The 26,374-nt window shown below is 34.6% G+C and overlaps 2 protein-coding genes across 5 annotated transcripts in view; one reads left to right on the top strand and one right to left on the bottom strand.

The window, feature by feature from the left end:
- Positions 1 to 7,378: 7,378 nt before the first annotated feature.
- LOC135694070 (cap-specific mRNA (nucleoside-2'-O-)-methyltransferase 2) lies at positions 7,379 to 16,061 on the top strand. Its single transcript, XM_065212728.2, has 4 exons — positions 7,379 to 8,132; positions 9,017 to 9,233; positions 11,816 to 12,304; positions 12,665 to 16,061. The coding sequence occupies exons 1-4, from the start codon at positions 7,476 to 7,478 to the stop codon at positions 13,666 to 13,668; spliced, it is 2,367 nt and encodes a 788-aa protein (XP_065068800.2). The 5' UTR covers positions 7,379 to 7,475; the 3' UTR covers positions 13,669 to 16,061.
- The window catches only part of LOC135694067 (uncharacterized), a 54,536-nt gene continuing 43,665 nt past the window's right edge, over positions 15,504 to 26,374 (bottom strand). For 3 of the 4 annotated variants that reach the window (XM_065212723.2, XM_065212724.2, XM_065212725.2), the window contains 9 exons: positions 25,870 to 26,021; positions 22,541 to 22,714; positions 22,134 to 22,325; positions 21,634 to 21,842; positions 21,024 to 21,155; positions 19,988 to 20,077; positions 19,199 to 19,247; positions 18,405 to 18,451; positions 15,504 to 17,376 (listed from right to left, as the gene is read on the bottom strand). In XM_065212723.2, the coding sequence (XP_065068795.2) occupies positions 17,299 to 17,376; positions 18,405 to 18,451; positions 19,199 to 19,247; positions 19,988 to 20,077; positions 21,024 to 21,155; positions 21,634 to 21,842; positions 22,134 to 22,325; positions 22,541 to 22,714; positions 25,870 to 26,021 (1,123 nt within the window). In that variant the 3' untranslated portion in view covers positions 15,504 to 17,298. The other variant, XM_065212726.2, reaches the window with a different exon arrangement.

Below are 26,374 nucleotides of genomic sequence, written 5' to 3'. Positions count from 1 at the left end.
AGAAACCTAGCTAAAGCCTCACCGGTGAAAGTTTCTTGATTTTAGAACATTTTTGGACACATTTTACGAGCAAAACTTTCTCAAATGTTTCTTAATTAGATATTTGAAAAAACTTCTGATCTGGCATGCATAGAATCAAAACAGCGGAAAACAAGTGAAAAATAAAGTTAGGCTGGAAAATCGATTCAATATAGTTGTATATCTAACGATAATCAAGTAGCATCATATCTACTCCATTGATATTAGCATGAATAATAAAGTCTTCACTTTTGTCTTGAAACAAAACTCTGTATTCCCCAAACTTCGTATTGAACCACTTTTTTTCACCAGTGTGCCATTTGTCATGAAATGCAGATATTTTGCGTTTGATGATGTCATGGTCATGTAGTTGGCACAATCATGCGCAGCGTAAAACCATGCACAGTGGTTATCTTCCGTATTTCAAACAAGAATAAAAAATTGAAAAGTTTTTTAGTGCCTTTTCTCAGTTTCTTAGTCTCTTAATTTTTTTGGCCTTTTACCAGTGAGATTCTTATAAAGCGGCTTCTTATAAAAAAGGGGTGGTTTTTCAATTATTAGCTATTTTAATAATCACGGGAAACGACAGGCTATTTGGTTTTCACACACCCCACCTCATTTCAGAACAGAAAACCGTTGAGAGTAATTTATGCGTTTGGTTCGGCAGCTAAGTAGCGCGATATTGGTTTGAAGTTGTTCTACAGTCGTGTTACGCGAATAGATCAGTCAAGCCAGTTATTATAGTGTTAAACTGGAACACATTGGCTTGTATCACATTAGAAGTATCACATTGGCTTGAACATGCAGGATAATAACTTGTTGTCCCTGGCTCAGAAGGAAGTCGCTCCTTTCACTCTTTTTAACTAGAAGCAAACAGGATGTAGATGATACCCAATAGGTCCGCTGATAGGATCCGCTATAAACCAGACGGAGAATGAGGTAGGGTAACCTGGAGCCGAACTTTACTAGATAATGTTTTTCCGGTGTAGAATTTTGTGCTGAATAAGAAAATCTTTGGTAAACTTACGGTACCCGCTGCGTTTACCATATATGGGCATTTTTCAAACCTGGGGTATGGTAATCAATTATTTCGCAAAAACATATCTTTCTCGGTGTTAAACATCATTTTATACCATTTTAAACACTGCTTTGATGCCTTTTTGTTAATTCTACCAAGTAGCAGCAAGTTATAGGAATCGGAGGGGGGGGGGGGCTAAGATTGTTAAGACGGGGGTTGCATCAGGTGTTTGATTGCCTAAAATGTTGCTAAAAGTACAAAAGGGATCGTACCTGCGCTTCATAAGAATTCTTCATCACTGTCACTAGATTCTTCATCCTCGCTTTCATCGCTGCTCTCATTATTGCTCTCTTTTCCAGCCAAAATCTGCTCTACTTCTTCAGGGAAAGCAGCATTTATCCAGACTATTTTTCCTTCCGCAGACCATCCATTTTGCCAAATATCTGCAAAGTCTATGTTTGCTTGTAGGCAGGACCTTTTTAGGCCTTTATCTGTCTCTTTTTTTGGTTTCCAGAATTCAGGACAGTTTTATCATAATGGAGCCTAATACAGTAGAACCGTCTGAAGAAGAATAAGATTCACAGCAGATTCTGTGTTCAAAGTCGTTTGAAAATTTAAGCACTTTGAAGTTTGAAGCACAAAGGATCCAGCCATTTTCATGCTTTTGAAACCTGTCCAGAACTACAATAGAGGGAAGGAAAGTCAGCAATTGTGGCAAATTACTAAATTTGAGATAAAAACAATGCCTGCCAAAAGGTTTTGAACATTCACGTCAGTTTGCAAGCTCAAATTAAGAAGCTCTCCCCCAGAGAAGTACAAATGTCACTCTCCCCCAAAGAGCAATGTCGCTTTACGATTAAACGGGTTAAGATACTAGAAAGTAACTTCTTTTGGTTACATGTATGATATTTCTCTAAACTATCAACAATCGTCAAATGGAGAAAAGATAATTTTCTTAAGGAAAAGGATTGAAAGAAATAAAATGCTATGCAAATTGCTGGGTGTTCCAAGTCCTTTTTGCAGGCATTGTATACAACAAGAAAAAGAAAACCTTTTTTAAACGATCGAGGGAAATTTTTTAGGAAAATGTTCCTGAGCACAGAAAGGGGAAATGACTTATAGAACTAAAAGACTTTCTCTGAATTTTGTGCAAAATCCCAAGCTACATACTCTGAAAATTATCGTATAAAAAGTGTACTTCTTTCACACGTGCTACTTTTCTGCTATTTCGTGTTATTTTAAAGTTTCTACATTAGTATCTGGGCTAAATCCATTCAGCTATCACATAGAAACAAGACTGCTTTTTTAGTATCTCTTTTTACATTAAAATCAAAAGGTAATCTTCAATACCATGCCAATATCAAATATTATTCACCAGTTTTTTCATTTCATTTTCATTTCATTTCATTTCATTAAAAATTCTCAGCAATTAATTACAATAATACTTAATGAAAAAAAGATGCAAATTTAATATACGATTTTAAGAAAATTATTTAAAATTTTAATAAAGAATCACTTAACAAGAAGAGGTGATGGACATATGAAAATAACTCTGTGTAGAGCTTTCGAGCCATATGCCTTCAGTAAAATATTTTGATTAGCTAAGAACCGAATATCTGATTCAAAGTTAAGGATTTACAATTGCCAAATTATAAAGACTTAATAAATTTTTCACAAGTTTTCTAGAATTGCTTTACTCTTTTATCAAAAATCGGAAAATATTATCAAGATTAAAAGGAAAAATAAAATAAAACTAAGAATAATAAAAGCAAAATGTTCCGGAGTAAGGTTTTCATGGATTCAATGGGTCATTTTGCCCAAAAGCTTACATTTAATAGCTGTCGAATAGCATTCTTTTGTACAGTTGAGTGAAGGATTTCTTTGTACTAGAATTTCAAATATTCTGAGGGATACTATTCCAAATTTTGATTCCTGAATGTGTAATGAAGTTTTTCTTATAATTAGTTCTTACTGCTGGAGTATCAAATTTACCAGATTTAGCTTTCCTTGTATTAATATTATGCTTGCTGCTTGATGAAATAAGTGTGAATAAAGGCTGGAATAGCTTCCTTTAGATATTTCAAACATACATTTGGCACATTTCAGTTGGTACGTGTCTTCTAAATTCAACAATTTAAGGTTTTTTAGGATTGGTTTCGAAGATTCCATTTGCGTTTTAAAAGTAATAATTTTCACTGCTTTCTTTAAACATTTGCCAAGTTTATTTAGCGAGCTGGGATAGGCACCGCCCCAATTGGTTATAACGTAGTTAATATATGGTGAAATAAAAGCATTAAATATGTTGATTAGTACATTAAATATGTTGATTTTGGTGCAAAATGCCTAATCTTCGACAAAATACCAATACTTTTCGCCATTTTAGTTGTGATATGATCAATGTGAATTTTCAAAGTTAAGTTTTTATCAATACAAACACTTACAATCTTGGCACAAAATAGTTGAGACATATGAACGAAAAGGGAATTCGCGTGCTATATCTTCATAAAATGTGCGCTGGTGACCTAAACCCCCTTTCCCTCCCCCCCCCCCCCCGTAGTCAATGTTGTTTAGGATGGTTACAGAATAAGTGGGAATTACAGCATTAGTTACCAATCCAATCACACCATTGATTCGGGGGGAAAGAGGGTGGGTGGTTTGCAAATAGCTTCTTTTTTTGCAATGGTCTCAGCATTTTTTGCCAAGATTGTAGTTATTTAACACAATCCGATTCTTTTAGTGTCACACTGTTAAGGTTAATATTTATATTTCTCGGGAGTTTCTTCTGTCTTGGTTTTATTATCATAAAATTAGATTTATTAACATTCAAGGTCAATTTATTAGCCATTAACCAATCCGAAATTTTAGCTAGTTCACAGTTAACGACTCGTTCTAAATGGTCAATATTTTTATTAGAATAGAATAAACTTGTGTCGTCCGCAAAGAGATGTAAACTTGTGATATGTGATGACTGAGGAATTTTTTTATATAAATTAAGAAAAGAAGAGGCCCGAACATGCTTTCCTGGGGTACTCCATGATGGTAATAATATGAATCAGATAACGAGCCCCCAACTGCTTCTCGTTGGGTCCTGTCTTCTAGGTAGGCTCGAAACCATTTAAGAGCAACTCCTCGTATATCATAGTGTTCTAGTTTAGTTAGTAAAATTTCGTGATTCACAGTATCAAAGGCCCAGTAGCAAAATCTAAGAATATGCAACATAGAAAAACGTTTATCTCTAAAGCATTAACTAGTTTATCACAAATATCCAGAATAGCAAAGGAAGTTGATTTTAGCTTTTGAAAACCGAATTGATGTGGATACAGTAAGTTATGTTTTTCAATAAAACCACTCAATCTGGAATACATGAGTTTTTCGAGAATTTTATCAAAAACAGGACAATAATTCGAGACTCCATTTTTCGAATTAGCTTTAAAAATTTGATTACTTTTTCATATTTTAAAAATTTCAGAAAGCAGCAACTACAAAAAGAGAGATTTATCAGAGTCACCAGGTGACATGTTATTTCATTTTTTATAGTTTTGATCAAAGAAATAGGTATACCGTATGCACCCGCTGATTTGGTTGAGTCAAGATTATTTAGTTCATCGAGCACTTCAGTTTCTGTAGCAGCATAATACTTTCAGACGGTGAATCTTTTAGGTAGTCAGTAAAGTGGGATTCGGGGTACCAAGTTTATCTACCAGTTTCCTTGTTATATTTGTGAAATATCTATTAAATTTATTTGCTACGTGTTGCGGATATTTTAGTATGCTTCCGTTTGCAGTAGTAAGTGAAATTTCATCAGATTTTGTTTTAGGTACTTTGCTTATGATTTCATTTATGCCTGACCAAATCTTCTTGAGTCCTGGCAAAACGACTAAACATTTCACTAAACATTTCAGTCAACTTTTGTTTAGCGAAGTTGAGCGAAGTTTAACAAGGGTGGAAAAACGCGACTAAACTCTTACTAAACTTTACTAAACTTCTTTGAATTGCGAGCTGTCTATGACGTTGTTGGGTTGTAGGGGATCTTGCATAGGAATATGCTTTTGGTTTAATTTGTTGCATGCACAAGCGGTGGATAAAAATAAGAAATGGATGTAGCGACGGGGAAAGAAAAGACTTTTAGCACATTAACAACAAAGTTGACTGTTGAAGAAGACACAGTAGCGTACAACGAGATATGCAGATGTTTCATAAAGGCTTTTTGGGTCACGTAAAGACAGGGAAACCAACAAAAACAGACGAAAACCTTTGGATTTCCATAACTAGTGCACTTGCGCGATTACAACAAATGTTTAATTGGTGGCAAAACGACTAAACATTTGATAAACAACACTGAACAACGTTAAACATTTTTGACCAACAATACTCAACACGACCAAACAACACTAAACAGGGTGGCAAACGACTAAACTTTTCACTGAAATTTTGACTAAACAAAACTTTTGACTTTTGACTAAATCACTACTGTGCAGACAAAAGGAGTTTATTTTCATCTTAGGACTCCATTGGTAACATTCTCAATAGGGAAGCGGTGCTGATTGGTCAAACTCAACAGTCATTTGCTCGTGTTTCTGATTGGCCTATTTCGATCCACAACTGGGTATATATAATTCCTAGCGTAGAGCTTTCGATCTATGTTCTGACGTTTTAAACTCTGAAGAGTGTCAGACGAAAAGCTTTAGTTTTCTCAAATGTTTGCTTTTTTCAAAGCTATTTTCAAGTTTTGTACCACCAAAAAATTGTTTTATAAGAGAATTGCAATCACCACAGGGAGGCTTTTCTCTAAAGAGGCTTAAAAGAATCATTATGAAGTGAACGATGAATTGAGTTTTATTTTGCAGCATTTCTTCCTACATATTCAGTTTTCACTGTCTTGCCTTGTTTCACGTTTCAAATTTAGTTACCTTTTACCGCCTTTTATGCAAGCATAAAGAGCCGGTGCTGGAGCTTTTGCCTCTAGTGTTTTTGCAGCAAAGCCAAAGCTTTAAGATTCTTGTGGTGATAAAGGACCACTTTGAAGTTGAAATGGTTGCTGTCATAATGGTTGGTGTTTGGAGGAAGTGAATTCTTTTATGAAAAAGCCCCTTGTTACGATACTCATAATAAACTACTCAGTGATTTTTTGCATTTTGTGGCTTTCTTTTTTTATATTTCTACGTTTTCAAAGTTAATCTTTATTGAAACCCAGGTATTTATCAACATGTTTAGCTATATGGAAGTTTAGGGGTTGCTCGATATTTGAAGAGGGCATTGCTCCCTGGTATCACCTTTGGTGCGGGCTTTATTTACAATAATGGTGTGTTTTTGCCCCTTTCCGATTGGAAGATACCCTGGGTACCAGACTCACTCTCTTATTTTATATAGAGTGAGTCTGTTACCCAGAGTAATTGGAAAAGTGCACCAAGGGACAATGGTCTCAATATATTTGGGGAAATCTGTAGATGCGAGAGCTGCCTAATTTTTTCTGTATCGGAAATTAATTTTTCAGATGGGGGTTGGCAATGCCCACAAATCAAGCAAATTTGATAACAAATGACATAATTTACCGGCAAAAGCTTTAACCGATTTAGCAAAACCTGGGGGGTACCCCACACATCCCCGTAAATTCCGCCACTGAATTTCTTTGAGATCCTGTAGCGTGTCTGTGCATTGTTAACATTATTCAGGAACTTCTGAATATAAGAACCATTATGTCACTTACCCTTGAGGTTCCAGATGTCTGCCTCCCAAAAAGGCCGAAAAATTCCACCATTGATTCTTCATTGGCATTGCGTACAAAACTGGTTGTAGACAATTTTTAGAGTATCTATTCTGTCTGATCTAGGTCTCATTTTATGCAATTTACTTTACGTAAGGATAGGAAACATAATCCTTCTGCAAAGATTAGCAAAGCAATTTTCAATATCGCTCTAACCTTAAAAATGACGCAAGTGTAATTTCAGAATGCCTGAACATTACGCGTGTCAATATTTTTGAAAAAGAGGACAAAGCAATACTGATGAAAACTGGAAAATGAGGTGTAATCAAGGACTTGAAGAATTTTAGCCTGGTTGTGACAGCAGAAAGAATTTTTCGGAAATTTTTGGCTCTCCTCATCAAATGTTATCCCAATGGATAACTCAACCGACGATTTTTGTTTTTGATCATCATCATCGTCATCATCACCATCAATTAAATTAACTAAAGAACAATTTAATACTTAAATAAGCTCTTTACATCTAAATGACAAATTAGAGCTTTATACGGAAAAAAGAAAAATTAATTTAATAATAACTACGATATTCTCAACAGAAGACAAGAGATAAAATGAAAGTGCTGCCTCGTTTCCATCTTGAGGCTTAGGCCACAAAATGGAGTCTTTATTGTTCTTATTACAGTGCAAGAAAATACCTCTAGTTTCAGGAGCTTAATTTGAAGTTACGTTTTAGTAGAAATGTCTGCTGTGGCGTCAGAATGGAGCAAATTATTTGGGAAGCGTTTTGAATTGACGTTACAATATTCCAGTGAATGTAAAGATCAACAGGAAAGTGGGGACGACCGAACATTTCGCACTCATTTTCTTGATCAATTTTTGCGGCGTAAAGAAGAATTGAAAGATGAATTGAACTTTACAAAATCAGAATTGAATGATTTTGATATTCAAATATGGCGTACACATACAAATTTTATGAACCTTTGCGGACATCTCACAAGGTATTGTAAGAAACATTTAAATGCTGAGTTATGCACCCAAGCCTGGCTGAAATTTTGCACTATTCTTAATACATTTGACTTGGTAGAAAGAGATTTAGCCAAGAAAGAAGGAACACTGACCAGTGTTCATCTTTGTGAAGCACCTGGCGCGTTCGTAACATGTTTGAATCATCATATTGCTATTAGATATCCTGGTTTGTCACTAAACTGGAAAGCAACAACTTTCAATCCATACTATGAAGGCAACAGCATTCAGGAGATGATAAATGATGACAGATTTATTAAAAACACACTTCCCAATTGGATCTTTGGCGATGATTTCACAGGCAATATTATGAGCCTAAAAAATTTGCAGAGCTTGAAAGAAGTTTGCAGGGAAAATGTTCAAATAGATTTGGTAAGAAACCCTATCGATTTTTGTTTCTTGTAGAGTTGGAACTTATTTGGTCTCAGATTAATGAGGTTTGATAACAGGCACCAATTCAAGTTGATCGAGTAAAGAACCTTTCAGCAGTATCTTTGATGTGCAGAGATTTTTTGGTGTGCAGTAACCAATTGGCTGTCATTTAGCAATTTGGGAACAAAAGTTCACTATTGCATCCGGAGCATTCTTTGAAATTTGTCACTGCTCAATCTGTGGCAAACACTTTGAGTCAAGAAGGTAAGGTAGACTGCCCTAGATAATCTTAAAGCATTTCATTTCATTTCATTCATTATCAAACAATCCTAAATACAATTCATACACAAAACTCTACAACCAAGATATATTACAACACTAAGAACTAAAAACTAACAATTTTACAACACTAAGAACTAAAAACTAACAATCCTCAAGCAGATGAGAACTTTTAAAGCTGATACAATGATACAATAACAGAACAGTTGTATTTCTTGCCAAGATGTGAAGATTCTATGAAGATTTTTTAAAAATAACAGGTGCCATTTGTCAAAAAACATCAGTGAATTTATCTGAAGAAGCATTATTCAGAAGGTGTGGATGAGCATAAATGAGCAAATTTGCAGAGTATTTTGAGGGTGTGAACACTAAAATTTATCCTGGGACCTTTGACCCCACACATCCATCTTTTCCCTCCTAAATATAGAGTTTGGGATACTTTGAAATGACCTCCTATAAAACGTAAAAGCTTTTATAATCCTTTTCTGCTCATTTTTTCAAAATTACATTGCTTGTGATTTCCCCCCAAAGCACTCATTGAAGCTATGAAACACATACAAAAGTAGGATGAAAGTATGAGGATTTTCTGTTTACTTTTATTTTAGGTAACTGCTGATGGCAGTATTGATTGCTCAGAAAAACCTGACATGCAAGAATCTCTTGTTGCACAGCTGCTTTACTGGGAATTTGTAACAGCGCTGAATATTATATCACCTAGAGGAAATTTTATCATGAAGGCATTTACTGTGCTTGAAGAATTCACTATTTCAATGGTTTATCTGCTCTGCACTGCTTTTGAACAAGTTCATTTTTGCAAGCCAGGTTAGTTTTATGACGTTTGTGGTTCTTGAAAAAGAGAGAACAAAAATTGTCAAATTAGTTCAGCTCTTACTATTATCATTGATAACAGTTTTGAAATTTTTCCCATCTTGCGAAAAAGTGTTATTAGTTTCTGTTATTTACTGGTGCTCAGTTGCACAATCTTGATTTTAAGGTTCATTCATCCATTAAAAAAAGTTTCTTGGCTTTTTGTCCAAAATCTGCAGCAAACAGCTCTCTAGGAAATGAGCTATTTGCTTCCCTATATTTTCCCACTTTTTAACATCATTACCCTTATTTCCAATTCTACATGCCAAATGACCTTATACCAATGTTAAATTCTCTACTATCTGATAAAAGACTGTCGCTATGGATCCTCTCCAAATGTGTCCTAAGGTCTTTGCTTGCTTCTTTTCACTGATTTCTGTTTATTTTATTTTTGTACTTTTTTGTCAGAAGTGATAGGTTATGTAAATCTAATCATATTTTTCAACATAAAGATAGTGCACACAAAAATCAAGCTAATTTGGCTGAAAGCAAAATGGTTAAAAAATATTACTTTTTGTGTAGGAGATGACACAGAGACCGATTGAGTGCTTAGAACTGAATCAGCACCTCTGCATATATTTGCAAACAATTTAAACCAAGAAAGCAACTGAGATATAAACAACTTTACACATATTCTTCACACATAAACTTTACACATAGTCTTTAATAGATACTTTGATAAGCTTCTTTCATATTCGTTTTGCCTTATTTTCTGCTGAGTTATAACGAAATCTGTTTGACTAAAGTGGCTGTTTTTTAGATCATGCAGAGGTAATAGGCAATTTATGTAACCTAAGAGTTCCTTTTTGAAGGAAGGGAAATTCTGTGATCAAAATAAAGCCCAGAAGAGAAGCTCTGTGATCTAAAATTTGGAATTTTCTCTCCCTTTATGGGGACAACCCTATTATAACTATATCAAACTTTATCTTAATCATAAATTCTAACCTTGCAGTTAATTGAATAGAGCAACCCTGAGAAACTTGTTGCAGCCTAAACTATCATTAATGCTAAGCTTTGTCAGATTTCTCGCAGGATCTGCCCTCTGGACAAATGGCAGACCAAGGAGTCAAAATCACCATCTTTACTAACAGAAATACCTTATTCTGTATAAAACACAATGAAGAACATTGTTTGCCAAGCTGGGTTTCTGCCAACCTTGGTTTCTGCCCATCTGAATTTTTTGCTAGTCTGGGTTTCTGCCAGTCTGGGTTTCTGATAAGCTTAATTCTGGCACGCTATATTTATGCCAATCTGGATTTCTGCCAATCTGGATTTCTGCCAATCTGGATTTCTGCCAAGATGGATTTCTGCCAAGATGGAATTCTGCCAAGATTTGTTTCTGCCAACCTGGATTTCTTCCAAGATCTATTTCTGTCAAGCTATATTTCTTCCAAACTGGATTTTTGCCAAGATGGATTTCTGCCAACCTGGATTTCTGCCTAGATGGATTTCTGCCAACCTGGATTTCTTCCAAGATGGATTTCTGCCAATTTTTGATCTGCCAAGTGAACCAAAAGTGTAGCAATTTGTAAAAACTAATGCATGATGCTTAAAACAAAATATACCCATGTCATTTAGCTTTGGATAATCAACGAATTGTGTTATTTCGTTTCCTGATAGTCCTGCAGGTGAACTTTCATGTCATATTTCAATTCATTTCTTTTCAGTACTTGTTACTTCTCTTATTTTATCCTTTTCAATTCTCTGCCTTGAAACCTTGTTTATTTCTCATATGGCTATTTTTTTCTGCGTTTAAAGTCTGGGTCATTTATTGTTTCTACTTCATTTTTCTCATTTAAAAAGGCTTCTCTATACTGATATCATTGGTGCTAAGAATAGATGTAATCCAATGTTGGCTTAATTGGGATTATTTTGCTGCCATTATGAAAGTTATTTGGGGAAATTTTACCGGCGTTAAAAACTTGGCTGACAAATACCAGTGTGAGATGTCTCATAAACACGATGTTTGTTATGACAAGAGCTCATAACATGATATTCGAAATCACGATATTTTTCTTTGGCGTGTGGAATCTTAAGAGGTCCTTCGCTATTACCGTAATCGTGAGAATCCAAATAATGGTTTTTGTTTGATCCTAGTTTATTGTGATCTCATATTGCCGAAATTTTATATTCATTGAAGAATACAACGTAAACAAGATCAACATTCTTTGATGCTTTTTTTAATTGCGAATTTGTATACAAGGTGTCTGTAGAATCCCGACAGAGAATTCAGGCATTCAGCCTACCTATTTTGAGCATCTGTTTTTCTGAATTGAGAAGTGAAATCTTCACCTCATGAAACAAGTAATAATTAGACCTGTGTTATGATCAAATTGTGAAAAAATTGTGCTTGCTTTGAAGAATTCAGTTTTTAAGTATGGTTATATTCGTTAATGTGTTTTCAATGTGCATTTTTCTGATTCTTTAAATGCTTTTTAGTCTGTTTTCAGGGTAAAGTTGATTTGCCAACTTTAGTTATTTTATGTTGTATTATTTGCCATTTTATCTCTTTAACGCTGGTGGGAACTCTTTTTAAGGTCCAAGCAAACCTGGGAATTCGGAAGTATACATTGTCTGCATCGGTTTTCGTGGCCTAGATGTCCTTGGAACAAATTTCTACGAAGTTATAATGCAAAGAACCAATTCATCTGATTTCACATCGAGCCTTTTTCCTCTTGAAGATATTCCCGATTGCTTCCTGTCAAAGCTTCTGGAATGCGAAGAGTTTTTCATTCGCCACCAGATTCAAGCAATCCATTCTAATATCAGCAGTTTCCAGCATTTGCCAGGCAAAAGAAAGAAGTTTATAAATGGGCAAAAAGATCTCATATGCAAAATGTTCGTTAAAAATTTCGATTTACGACCTCTAGGCTCGAACCAGACTGTGACGTACGTGAAAGGTGCCTCTCCGGACAAAATTCCAAGCTCTTATTGCAAGGAACACAGTCACAACTTCACTTCTGGCAACTTCTACGAAAGATTACAGCAGAAGAGGTCTACATGGCTCGAGCGAGCCAATTTAGACGGTAATAAAATTTTATATAAGCTTTAAGCGTACGGTATGTCCTGATCTTTTGTTGTGTGCCTCGCAGAATATTGAAGGCGCAACTTAGCCAGGAATAAGGGAGAAGAATTATCCAGAATATTTTCTGTGTCCTTTGTCTAAATTTTTCAATTTCTTCCCGATTGCCAGTCAACAAAGAAAGATCTTGACTTTCATTTTTTTCAGTTACTTTTCATGACTAAATATATTTCTTTCTTTGCGAAGAATGACACATTTTGTTGCAATCAACTTTATCCACCTACCTATAGAGACAAGCTATCTTTGTCAAATAAAAGGCATCTTGGTTTATGTTAGAAATATTTCTCTGTCATTCATTTCCTAGGATCAAATGAAGACGTCGGGGCACATTCGTACACCTATCATCTGTTTTCAGGCATTTTTCAAGAGATCACAGAAAGTGAAATTATTGACTGGCGTCCCATTTTAGGTAAGAAGTTTTCGACAGTTGCAAGTACTCAATTCGCCTCGAACTACTTAATTAAGGATTTGTTTGAAGCTAGACAGTTAAGTCTGACGTCAAACGTGATTTTTGGGGAAGATCATGAGACGTTGAATATAGAAATGTTCTTCAGAGATGCAGCAGTCGTGAAAGAATTGGAAGAATTGCTGCATCTAAGTACATACAGTGCGCCCTGCGCCCTAAATATCAACTACGAAGACAGCTGCAAAGTCACCATTGATACAGTCGAACTGGCACCGTTAAGACAAAGTGAATGCGTTTCTGTCACTTCATTAAGTCGCAACACAACTCCAACATCCAAGAGCAGTGACAAGAGTTCGCAACTTGTTAAAACAGTTACAGAAATGATTGGTATTACGAACAACAGCAACGACAAGACCATTGATTTGCTGTTTTCATCTGCTTACGAATCTAACGAAGTCCTTGGTGGTGAAACTTCCAAAGATGCCCTTTGTTCAGTTTTAGCCCTTGGTTTAAGTTTGCTAAAAGAAGGAGGCATGCTAATTTGCCAAATCGGTGACATTTTCACGAATTATAATGCTGGGATTGTGTATATTTGCACACGACAGTTTAGTCGCATAGGGATCTTGAAGCCAAAATCCTGGCGTGCTTCTAGACTGTTGATATGCCAGGGCTTGAACAAGCCGAACAGTTCTTTAATTGAATATTTGAAGAAACTGCTCGTGTTAAGAGGTGAGATTTTGGACGGAAAATCGCAAGAAAACGATGTTATTCATACGTTGCCTATTTCATGCACTCTCGAAAGTGAATTTTTAGATTTTATGAAACAAACTAACGAGTCGTTTAGCAAGTTTCAGTTAAACTCGATCAAACACGCTCAAATGATGAATAAAACGTGCCTATAGTATTCGTTGGTTTAAACTTAAACGCACAGCTCTGTTTTTAGCTAATGTCTATTCGGACAGTAAAAGCTCTGTTGCGTTGCGTTGCATTTATCATAGCTCAGTTACATGAATCAGAACTAAATGGTTCCTTGCTCTTCTTCCACACCCTATTCTCAAGCATTCCTGACAACCAAAATGTACCAAACCATGTTCGAGGCTCTTGTCATTTGAAGGACAAATCGTTAGTTCTGAAAAGCGTTAAAAAATGATAATAGAGAAATATATGTTAGCATTATATCAATCTGTATCTCTTGCGTTTGAAGCTGTCGATAAATCTAAGATTGGTTGAGCTACGGTTCTTGTTATCTTTACCATAAGCTGAATCGTGATGAAAAAGTATCTTCCTCTATTGAATTTCAATCAGCGCCTAATTTAAGGGTATTTTCCAAGAGCACAAATTTCTACATGGATCTGGCCGCGCCTTCGTTTTTTGTGGATTTGATTTCGATCAAGGGGCCAATCAGTTCGAGAGGTATTGTAATCCAGTTGCTCAATTCATCATTCATCTTGTGCATGTCTGTATTGACAATGAAACCAAGCTTTTCTGAGTGGCTTCCATGTTGTAGACACCTTAATTTGTTTGGTTATTCCATTAGTCTGCAAGAAGTCCCTTTGCTGAAAGGGAATTCCACGAGATTACCGAGACCAATCACTGAGAGCAATACATCAAGCAACATTGAACACTACGAACATATGCCCACCAATTCTTCCATATATTTCCTTGTTTGCCTTGCCTATCTGGCTATGATTATCGTACCATCTGCGATTAATGATGGTTGTAGCAAATCGTCCAAACGTTCTGCACTGCAAGACGAGGCGTGCATGGCGATTGCAAATACATATCCATGTATGTTTTCCTTACTTCCCTACCAGTTCTTGCACATATTGATGTCATGTGATCACACTACATATATATTTCAACAACCCCAGGATAGCTTACTTTTCTCTTCCTTTGCTGCCAACGTTTTCAAAAGATGAATCTTTGTCTATCTCGTCTCTTCTTCTTTTACGTGCCAGATCTTTATCAGTGCCAGCCTCAACAATGCTTTTGATACTACTTCTTCTTCTTGCCGCTCTTCTCCTATTTTAAATCAACTCAACATCGCTTAGGCTAGTGTTGATTTTAAGCACAACACGATAAGTTGGTTTTGCAATTCTGTCTCTCTTCTTATTTGAACCAGCGAAATCCAAGAAGCTCCGGTAACAATTCTAAACATGTCTAATTATCTCAGAAAAATGAATGAAAAGGCTCGAACTAAGATATCAATGCCAGATGGTTGTCATTTTAGGTTATGATAGCAACCCCTTTTCAAGAAGGTCTAAAATTAACTCTTATCAATTATTCATCGTGTAGAAGATTTAAGAAAAGGGAACCTTTTGGAAAATGTCAGTTTTTACCTAGTTGAACAAAAACGAAACTGGCAATAATTTTGCTTTTCCCAGACCACTTTATCAAATCCCAAGCAACTATTAGTGGGGAAACACGTTTAGATAAGGCACTGATTTGTATTCCCATAAAAGGGTGTTACCTTTAAAATCTTTATGTGCTCATCTTGCAAGTAGGCATTTTGTATTATTCAAATGTTCTTTGTAAGCCACAATATCAGTTTATGAGATGACTTTCTCTGCAAATTTTATCAGGAAAATGTTTTTGGGATTTTTCTCTATAAAACCTAAAGTAGGTTCATTTCTTTTGCAAAACCCTATGAACATATGCTTGCATGGAAAATGACTTGGGTTTTGTTTGTCGACAATGAAAGAGGTCTATAATTAGTTAACAATTTTTAGCAAATAAATAGGTAAGTTTTCAAGACAGTAAAGGGCTCTTCAATGACTGACGGCTTTGGATTCACTTTGCGCAAACCCTTGTCAGCAAGTCCCAACCCTGAAGATCAGGCTGTCTGTAGACAGTTTATACTTCCTGGTATTGTTGGTAATGTTTTTTGCTTTGATGAAGCCCCGTATGCCGGGGCTAAATATTAGCCATAACTGGCTTACGTGTGTTTGTTGTTGTTCATTCTCGTCGTGTTGTGGTGTTACTTATTTACTAAATTTTTTAAATAATTATCTAATCACGACATTCATTCAGTGTCAATTATGAAAATCCTAATTACAAATAAAAGTTAACTAATACAGTTGATAATTTAAATAAACAGATATAAAAACCAGTACTGTTCTTCCATGGATTCTTGTGGAAATGTTTTTCTTCAGCTTAGGAAATGACTTTTAGTCCATTCTTAAACAGTGTTATTGTATTGGACTCTCTTATGTGTTTTGGGATAGAATTCCAGGTTTTTAGACCAATGTGATTAAAATTCTTCTACTGAAGTCTAAATTTAGCCTTGGGATTTGGAGATCAGTCTTGTTTCTTGTACCATACTTGCTTATCGCGGATCTTTCAGCGATTTCATCAATGTTTCACCGCAAGAATTCCTTTGGAGTCCGTCGAGCAGCCTGCTATCGTGGCCTTTCCTTTATTCACACGCACATTGTAATACTTTGTTGAATCTGCATGCTTAATGTTATTTAACATCGATATAGCTTCCGTCACTGTCATTCTAGTCTTCTTGAAACGTCTTCTAGAAAATGTCTTCTTGTGAGTTGATAAATGACAATTTTGCCAACTAATCATTTCTTGGCAGCAACATTTGATTAAATGAATACTCTATTGCCATTTGTAGCAGCTCTTCAAATTCTTAAGAAAAGGTTACTCATAAAGGAAAGAGCTTGCTTGACAAATTGGAAACTTTTCAAACATACAAACTTTTCAAGACACTCTTAAGAGTATCAAGTGTCAAATCATAGATCGAAAACTTCAAGTTAGAAGAGATATTTATCCTGCTGTGGATCGAAACATGGAAGTTTGTCTTGAAAACGTCTTTCTTTTTATGCCTGCCCTCAAACAGTTTAAAGTTTTATGAAAAAATAGATCATTTGTTCTGTCAACAGCGTCATTCTAGAAGCCAGAATTTCACCTCAAATTGAATTTTTACTTATGACTTTGAATCGAACAGATCTTTTTAAATGGAACAAGTACAGAAATCAGTTGGTCCTGAAATCAGTTGGTCCTGAAATCAGTTGGTCCTAAAATCATTTGGCCCTGAAATCAGTTTAGGGATATTTTTCACAATATAATCTCCGTGAAGTTTCCAAATCTATTAAACATTTAATTTGATGTAGAGACAGTAATTGGGCATACATTGAGAAAGTTCTTTTATGTCTTTGCCATAGGCCATGCAATCTGAGAAAGATCTTTTATGTCTTTGCCATAGGTGGTCGGTTGATAAAGAAAATCAAAGGCATAAACTTTTTCGTACTTGAAAATGTTTCGTCATCTTTAATTCTTAAGAATTCATTGTCATAGATCACTTGAGTTTCAGTAAAATGAAGTCAAGATAAAACAAAAACTTTATTTTAGGTTAAATGATAACAACCATATTGAATTTACAGGTTTATAAAAAGCGATTCTAATTTATGTCTAAAAGTTTGACCACGGAACTACTTTTAATATATCTACAAAGCCATTTTATTCGATACGTCGTTTTGAAATTATAAACAGTTTTTTGGCACAACAGTTTTTGTTCACCTATATTAGTTGGAGTTAGTTGAGGATAATGATATCGGAGGTCTTGCTTGTTTCGGTGGCGTCTTTGATTTAACAATCTTGTCCTGCAAAAGAAAATTTAATAAAAGAAAAAAGCCTCGAATATTTTTGAAACACATAACATACTCCAAAGAAACACATAATATACATAATATACACATAATAAACGGTTGTACTGTTTATATCAGCAGCTGTTTACGTTGCCTAATATCGCTGCGTTTTTTAATACTTGTTTTTGTCAAATGGAGAAATATCGGTCTTTTATGAAAAGTATGAAGAAAGGAAAAGCCACGAGAGCAGGCTGCTCGACAAGACTCCGATTGAATTCTTGCGGCGAAAAATCGATAAAAATGTAGGAAATAAGTAACACCGCAACGTGTCGAGAATGCCAGCAACAAACACACACAAATTCGTTATGGCTAATGAAAAGATTATGTAAAGATTATTTGATAATTTATGAAAAAAAAGTTGATAATTTATGAAAAGATTTAGTGAAGGGATGCAATTAATTACACCTAAGGGAAATCGATATATATGCAGTTACATCTTATCAAATTACAGCATCAAATATACAACCGGGTTTTAAACCAACAAAATAAACAATATTCAGTGTCAAAATGATATTGATGGAAACAACTTGCAAAGAAGTTAATGACATCAAAACTGAACTCGTGAATTTTTAAACCGAAGCTCGACATAAATACCAAAGCAATCAATCATGCCTATTACGATATTGTGATGACGCTAGTCACGCATTGTGGTAGTAACTCGCAGTGTTACGTCAAATAATATGTACCCTATAATATATAACCATTGTAAATAGATATAATATTAAACCCGTGTACCCGTGTCATCAAAATTTCTAAATAACCTGCTGCTGTAATTAAAAAATTCAAGTCCGGGAAAATGTGCCGAGCATTTTACCAAAAACAATATTTTATGTGATTTTCTGAGAAAGTTAGTTTTGTTTGCTAGAACCATAAACAAGCCACGTGCAAGCTGTATCCTTTCACGGTGGACCAAAGTAGATAATTAACTGTTGCTCTGAGAAATTCAAAGTCAAAATAACGAGAATGAAATTGAAAACAATTACCTCCAAATTCTGGCTTGCTTTGATCATTGTTCCATGAGTTGTTTTCACTGGAAAATAAAACAAATTTAATGTTAATATTTTAAAAGCTCACTTTATACAATATTTTCATCTTAATACCATTATACAATATATTAAATAATTTAATAAATTACAAACTAAGTACGAGAAAAGATACAAACAAGCTAATAATTATAACATATAATAATTTGTATGAAAAAAAATTCATTTGGACCCTTATTATGACGTTTCATACTCTGAAGAGTTTCAGACGAAAAAGCTTTCAGTAGTATGTTGAGAAATGTTTGTTTCTTCAAAGCCATTTTCAAATGCTTTGCCATTTAAAACAGGAATAGTAAATTTACTAAGAATTTTACCATATGAGCTTTGCCTGTTTATTTTGCTGTAAAAACTAAATAACAATGAACACAAATCGTACAATTGTTTTTTTAACAATTGAATCAACTAAAATTAACTCCAAAAAAGAATAAAATTATTTTACGCAAGTGTACTTGGACAATACCTAGGCATAGAAGTAATTCTTATGGTAAAATGAAACAAAAGGACATAGTTACAATGAAATATGGATTGATCTCAAGCAAGATGGGAACTAATTTTGACTCCCATATTTCCTTCATGATCAATTCCTACCATTCAAAATTCCAAACAACTTTTGAGGTTCATTTATTCGATTGTTGATTGAAAACAATAGTATTATGGTGTCTTTCTGATTGTTTTGCGTAGAAACTGTTCCTGGCAGGTTTTTTTTGTAAATTAAACTCGTATTTGATGCTTACGTTTCTCTAGTATTTGATGCTCCAAATCACCTTTAACCTTGTTTGATTCCTATAAAAAAATAGCGTGAATATTATTTTGTCTTCGTTTTTAAAGAAGTTAGGATAGCAACGGATTTGTCGCCATACTGGCAGTTGAATGGAAGATTAAAGTTAGCATGTCAAAAGGTCGAAATTGACAATTAATCCTTGAATTCATAAACCAAATCGTTGTCATATTCACCAAAATTGTCCATTGTAACGCGTGTTTTGTTCCTTAAAAATTACCTTATTCAAAGAACACCAAATCAACATCTTAAAGCAATGTACAGGGCTTTAAATGAGTCCACATTTTACGAAATCAAAGTCTTTCAAAATGTAGAGATATGCTGTTGATAACTTCAACTAATTAATTGATACATTGAATATGCACAATGTAATAGATATATTTTGAGTTAAGTAATCGATACAATGTAAAATAAATTGATACTGGCACCTAGGACTTACCTATTAATGCAAAACATTTGGTAAATGACTAGTACAAAGAATATTGCACCAAGGAAATGCAATATTACAACCTTATCCATAAAAATTAACTTTTTCAATTAGCGAAAATAAACTAAAGTTTCTACATTAATATTTATTAATACCATTTTTTCTACCCAGTAATGAATCGTTTACTTCCATCAAAGTCTATCAAAGTGTATTAAAATGATAATTTTGTTGTCTGGAAACAGCTATCAATTGATATCAACAAGAAAATAAGAAAAAAAGGAAAAGAGGGAAGAAATTTAGAGAGCTAGAAATGTTTACCTCAAGGCGGTGCAGAGATGACTTGATCAATTTGTCTTGATAGGAAAGGCGTTTCTTGAGGTTATTTATTTCTGATTTCAGTTGCCGATTCTAAAATAGGACAATTTATTCAACTTTCAAGCTATCAGGAGTAATTCCGCATAAATGAAACTGGGTGTAATGTATGTTTTGATACAACAATCTCGGTTTTCCAGCATTACAGTAAAAGATTTTAACTAAGCCATCATGAATTTCTTGGATATGGGTGACTTAAAACGGAGTGAAAATGAATCCCCTTGCTGCAACACTTTCGGTGCTGTCTGCTGCTGATCCATTAGGTTAACAATTGAAACAAAGCTGCAAAATACTTGCTATATAAAATGTAGAACATTAATATGAATCACTACACAAAATTGTGTAGGAAGTAGGAAGTAGTAGGAAGAATACGATGTAGAAAGAATCAACATAGCATTTCAAAGAAAAATCTTCATATTAGGCATGCTATGACATGTATCGTGTTTAAAGGCATTGAGTCCTGATAAAAGGAGAGGGTATACCCAATAATGCTGAGTCATGATTTTCGTGCTGCAGTGCTTTTGGTAGGCCTACCCCTGATCAAAAGAACACAGCTCGTACTGATTTACAAAACAGCTTCCTTCAATAGCAAACTGTCAACAATGGATGCCAATATCATATGGAACTGCAACAATCACGCCGAAAGAAAATAACCCCTAGATAAAATCATGATAAAAAGACGGCCTATTCATGCGTCATGGTAAAAAGACGGCCTATTTATCATGACGCAGTTCCTCAGGAAAGGAACAAATTTCATGTAATAGGGGCAAGTCAAAAAAAGGGTTGCCATTTTAAAGTTGCAATCATATGTATGACAGAACAAGTAAACAAAGAATACAGTTTATTTCACCCCGAAAAGACAATTAATCTAAAACAGGAAGCCTTTTAGATGACAAAAGAAGTCATCGCAAGAACGTTAATGGAGGCGCAGATTTAGGTAGTTCATGTGGAATTATTCAAAGGAGTAGAAGAATGCTGGCACCTCAAGTAGCATTGAATTGTCAGGAATATCTTCTTTCTTCCCATTTTCTTCAGGTCTCATCAAATCAACTAGTTTTCTGCATTTGCCAAGGTCGATAGAGAGCCTGTCCAGCTCATCCCGCAACTCGGTCATCTGTAAATAAAAAAGCTAACTTGTTAAATAACAAAACCATGATGAAAACCTTTAATTTGTTGATTTGATTGAAACATTTACCGTTGTATTTATTCGCAGTAGAAAAAAACATAATTGCACTAGTTTATCTTTAGCGTTCATCAGGTTGATCAAGATAATAGGGTTTGAATTCTTAGCAAGCATATAATTAAATTTGAATAAGCACATTATAAGCCAATGAATTAAATATCATCAAGCAAACAAATAAAAGATTTACAGACAACATAAAAACTATATCAGAAACACTTTGACAAATGCCAATTGTGGTGATACAAATATCGAAAAATAGCTGGCATGCATTTTATCAAAAAAAAATTTATTGGTGAGCAGTTTTTAGAACTCCTCACCACAACAATTGAAACATAAGATCTCAACCATCAATTATAACGGCGAATTTTACGATATCCAGAAACTCAACTCAATGTTGATTAGTATTCACCTGGTTGGCTGTGATGTTCCTCTGGGACTGTATAATCTCATGCACGTCCTGCATCAGCATAATGCGTTGACAGCAGTTTGCGAGTTTATTTTTAAGTATGACGTAATCTTCGAGCTTTCCGCGTATAAACATTTGCTCATTCGCAGCGTCATCAACAATCGCAGCTAAACTTGACTGTGATAGGAATTTCGACTTCGAGGCCGGCGAACCTTGAGAAAAAATTATAAATTAGAGAATGCTGGGATAGTATCAAATTAATTCATCAAAATAGCATTGCCATTACAGATTTTTAACAGAGAATATCTAATTTTTTCAGCTGTGTTCTCGCGATGTGGAAAAACAAAATGAAAATTATATATATCCAGGTATTTTTTTGTAGACAAGGAGAGAAAATCCTTGCTACTCAAAATTTGTGCCACCATGTCTTAATTCAAAAAATATAATAAATACCAGTTAATAAAACAAAAAAATTAAGTTGATAATAAAACAAAAATGAATACCATTTTCTTTTGTTGGTGTTTCTTGTGACAGATATCTGGGTCGCACATTTCCGGGCTGGTTAAAAGCCTGGTCATTAAGGACTCCATCATTAAGGGGTATTGTCGAGAACAACGCTCGTCTCACAGTTCCGCCTTTTCCGTCCTCAGAATTGGGCCTAGGCTCCAATGTCGGGTTTGCTGGAGAACTGAACCCTTTGGAAGACAAATATATGGATTTCAGAAAGATTGTGGATTTCAGAAAATATAGTATAAAAAAGCTTTAAATTTGCCCTGATGATGAAAATAACCTTGATTACGCGAGAAAGATGTTCAGTTTGAATAGACGAAAGCCTTGTAGACACATCAGGGGGCAAATAGATTTTTCAGATGCCGTAATCTGTAGAGAAGTGACGAATGGGAAATCTTACCTGATGAATTGAGCGACCTCCCCAGCTGCTCCTCCAGCTTATCTTTCAATGCAATGTTTGCTTCGGCGCTTTTCTGGAGTTGAACCCTCAAATTTCTGATCTCTTCGAGAAGAATTTGCAGCAACGATGCGTCAAAATTAGAATCTGACGTGTTGTCTCTTGAGACAGCTGCATCTGGAAAAACAAGAGGCCATTCTCATGGTAATTGCTGCATCAAAGAACACTGCATCGAAGAAATATATAAAAGGTGCAGTGACTGTTTGGATGACTTATATGGGAAAACAACTGTAACCATCCTAGGTTTAAAGGTTTAAGGTCTTTCCATGCATAACTAATATTAATATTTGTTCCAGGTTACCAAACAAAAACCGTTAGCAAATAAGGGTAAGATGGTCCACAGAATATTTTACCAATTATCAATCAAGACTGAATGAGGTGCTCTCTCGTCATTTGGATCATTTATTTTTGGGCTGTCAGTGCGCCAATCGCAAAGACAGCCATAAATAAAAACCCAACAGTTTTTGAGGGGGTTGAGAAGAAGAACAATGGCCTTCTTCCGCCGACAAGCAACACCTTGTTCATGCAAAAATTGCAAGCCATATGGCCATTAACTAATGCACGAAGAAAAGAAAGATAAATTTAACATGCCTCCAAACACCTGAAATATCTAGATATGGGTAGGGTGGGCAGGGTCGCAAAGGAAAACCTTTCCTCTCTACGTCTAACTTCAGATTATCTTGTAGTGTGTGAGAATAAAACTATACTAAGACCAATGCCAATGCACTTTTGCCCAAGGCCATATACTCAAGTTTATATACCCAAGGCCAATGCATACTTGCACGCTCGTTGCTTTAGCCGTATAAAAGACACAATGTGAAGCTTACTCGAGCACTGCTACAATAAACACAAACTCCACAATCGTGCAATCTGTGCCCAAAAAACAAAAGCCCAAGGGGCACCTAAACAGCGTACCCTGTCACATATTAAACGTGATTAAAGTTCATTAAATCAAGCTGTGTGGAATAGGAAAAACCTGGTAATCACAGATTCAAGGGAATTGAAAATCGCCCAAAGAACTTTTAAAGCTCAAAAGCAAATCACACAGTCCCTTGAGAATACGTATATGAAAATAGATTTGATGTAGAATTTCTTTAAAGGTGGCTATAATTGTATCCTATTCATTAAGAATACATTCTTCGATTTAAAATAATTGAGAGAGATACATAACATGGAAATAATTCATTTCCTTGGCAACATTTCACGTAAACGTCGCCAACCCTTAGGCTGTCGTTAGAACTGACTCTTACATTAATAATACGGGGTAACATTTTAGGCGCAGTATTGCCCTGCAACTAAGAAACTGCAGCCTACCAGATGGCACCACATCTACGCCGATAAAAGAAACCAATCACCCAAGAATTTAGCCCTCATGACTAGGGTACTTATATTATCTGTTTTCTATTTTTACATGGGAGAGCAATATCAAATCAAAGATTAATTAGATTTGAATAATCTGTTCAAAATTTGGTTTAATATAACCCACATACAAGCAGATTTCATGGTTCTATTTAGACATACATTCATATTTGGTGAGTTTCTTGCTGTTATTGTTAGAAATTGTTCAGCCTTTTTTTATTTTTCCTGTCCATTTATAAGAAAACATAAAGGTTGTTCCTACAAATGAGTTTCTCAGTTGCGAAGTATTGAATCTAAATATTTTTATAATAAAACAAATTATAATTGCATAAATTTTTCAGTATAAAAGCAAACCATTCCTTAGCATGTGTTACGCCAGTGAATAAACATTGAGCAAGAATGGAACCAAAAAGAATCAGCATTATTTTAGGTTTCATTTTTTATGCAGATTTAAATTAACCTTACATGTAGGAACATTATAAATGTTTTACTGATAAAATTGCAAAGCATAGGTACTAATAATGTAAATTTAATCAAATTTAGCTTTAAGAAAACACACAAAGTGGAAAATTTTTCCAATATGTTCATTTTATTCAAGATACTGAGTAAATTTCTACATTTAATTGACCTTTAGGTAAACAACTCCACAAAGAGTTTACTTTAAAGCAAAATATGTTGACCTTTGTAACAAATATAAATATAATTATATCACTATTTACACTTCGAATTAATAGCAGTAAGAATAAATTTATAATAGTTATTTATAGACAACAATTTATATCTGAAAACAGTTATATTGTTTTAATGTTTTAAGCATTATGGTTTAATTTAACAATTTATAAAATATTTGATTTCAACTATTTTATTCTAATGGTAAAAAATATTTTATAATTTTTAATTGTTCAAGGCATTGAAATCCATCTTGATGTATGCCTATGTTTATTTGGACTTTGTTTTACTTCAATTCCGCTATCTAGAGACAAACAAGAAGTTTCAAAATAATGTCATAAGAAGTTTATTGTAAAAATATGTTTAATATCATAGTATTATGCATAAGAAGTTATATGAAAATTTAATATAAGACAGGGCAAGAAAGATGACAACATAACACAAAGAAATTTCAATTAATTCATAAATAGATATCTGACTTTTGATAACTATAAGACTATTGACTGACATATTTTCAATTGCAAAATATTTGTTACGTTTCCTAATTTTTTAATTCTGGATTAAGTTTATGAATTAAGTGTACCGGGTAATATGTCCGCACCAGTGCGATAAGAAATTATAGTGGTTTGAACACACAATTCCTTTAAAACTACACAACACAGCCCGAGTCGTGTTTTCAGACTCTCCATTCACCTTCGAATACTGCCACTTTCTCTCTCTTTTCTCCGAGAAAAATTCCGATAGCCTAGGCCAGCGTCTTTAAACCACCGTGGCACGGCATACTTGTGTCTGGTGTGCCGTGGAAAATTCACAAATTTCACCTAATTGTTCTAAAACAGGCACAGGGTTCACACTGAGTGAAAAAACATTTTATTCTATTACGATATACTTGTTCACTGTGTTCATTTTACTCCTGTTCCATATGCTACGATAAAGCGACTTTATAGTTTGCTAACATTTTCTGTTGGTGGTGTGCCTCGTGATCTTTTCAATGAAAAAATGTGCCGAGGATAAAAAAGAGTTGACAAGCACTGCCTAAACAAATATCACACAAGTCACAAAGGAACGAGCAAGGGGGAGAGGGGGATAACTAAATTGGTGTTAGTTTTCCAAGACCTTGATAATAAAAAAAACAAATATGTTAAACATCTCTACCACAATACATTCCTCTTTCAGCAAATAATTTGAAAAACGATAAGGAGACAAAAGATAGTGAGGCAAAAGGACAAATATTCGGAATTTACCAGGTGAATGACTTTTAGCTTGTTTTCTGGCAGCAGACGCCGTAAGCTGCTCTTGTAAGCGATCATACAAAGTAACTTCTTCTTTTAGGTTTGCCGTTACTTTATTCAAGTTGTGAACTTGCTGGTGCAATTTCTTGATGCTTTCCTTATCACTGAACAGCAAAGAAAAGAATCAACATAACACATGTTTAAAATTCTATACAAATTTAGACCAGCTACAGACAGGAAAGTGCTACGAAGAGACAAAAGAGGATTATGCTCTTATAATCACTACAAATAATCCAAAAAAGGTTGTTCCAAAAGAGAGATATGGAGAATAGAAGAGAAATTCTCAATCCTTTTACAATAACCATCCCTGGCCTTGCTCATCTGGAAAGAGTTCAAGAAATCTTAAAATTTTGTAGTATAAAATTTGTGGACATTATTGTTTGGACATAGAAAGCTTAATTATTTGACTAGGACTTTAAATTCTATATAGGAAATATGTATTGACGCCTCTTTCTCA

Source organism: Rhopilema esculentum, chromosome 11 (assembly GCF_057945365.1).
Source record: "Rhopilema esculentum isolate cy_ngs chromosome 11, ASM5794536v1, whole genome shotgun sequence".
Classification (NCBI taxonomy): Eukaryota; Metazoa; Cnidaria; class Scyphozoa; order Rhizostomeae; family Rhizostomatidae; genus Rhopilema; species Rhopilema esculentum.
This window is presented reverse-complemented; position numbering and strand designations above follow the sequence as displayed.

Excerpts from the sequence above, each read along its gene's own strand:
- LOC135694070 (XM_065212728.2), top strand. The coding sequence starts at position 7,476 with ATGTCTGCTGTGGCGTCAGAATGGAGCAAATTATTTGGGAAGCGTTTT. Across the intron at positions 8,133-9,016 it reads AAAATGTTCAAATAGATTTG|GTAACTGCTGATGGCAGTAT; the intron begins GTAAGAAACCCT and ends CTTTTATTTTAG. Across the intron at positions 12,305-12,664 it reads CGAGCGAGCCAATTTAGACG|GATCAAATGAAGACGTCGGG; the intron begins GTAATAAAATTT and ends TTCATTTCCTAG.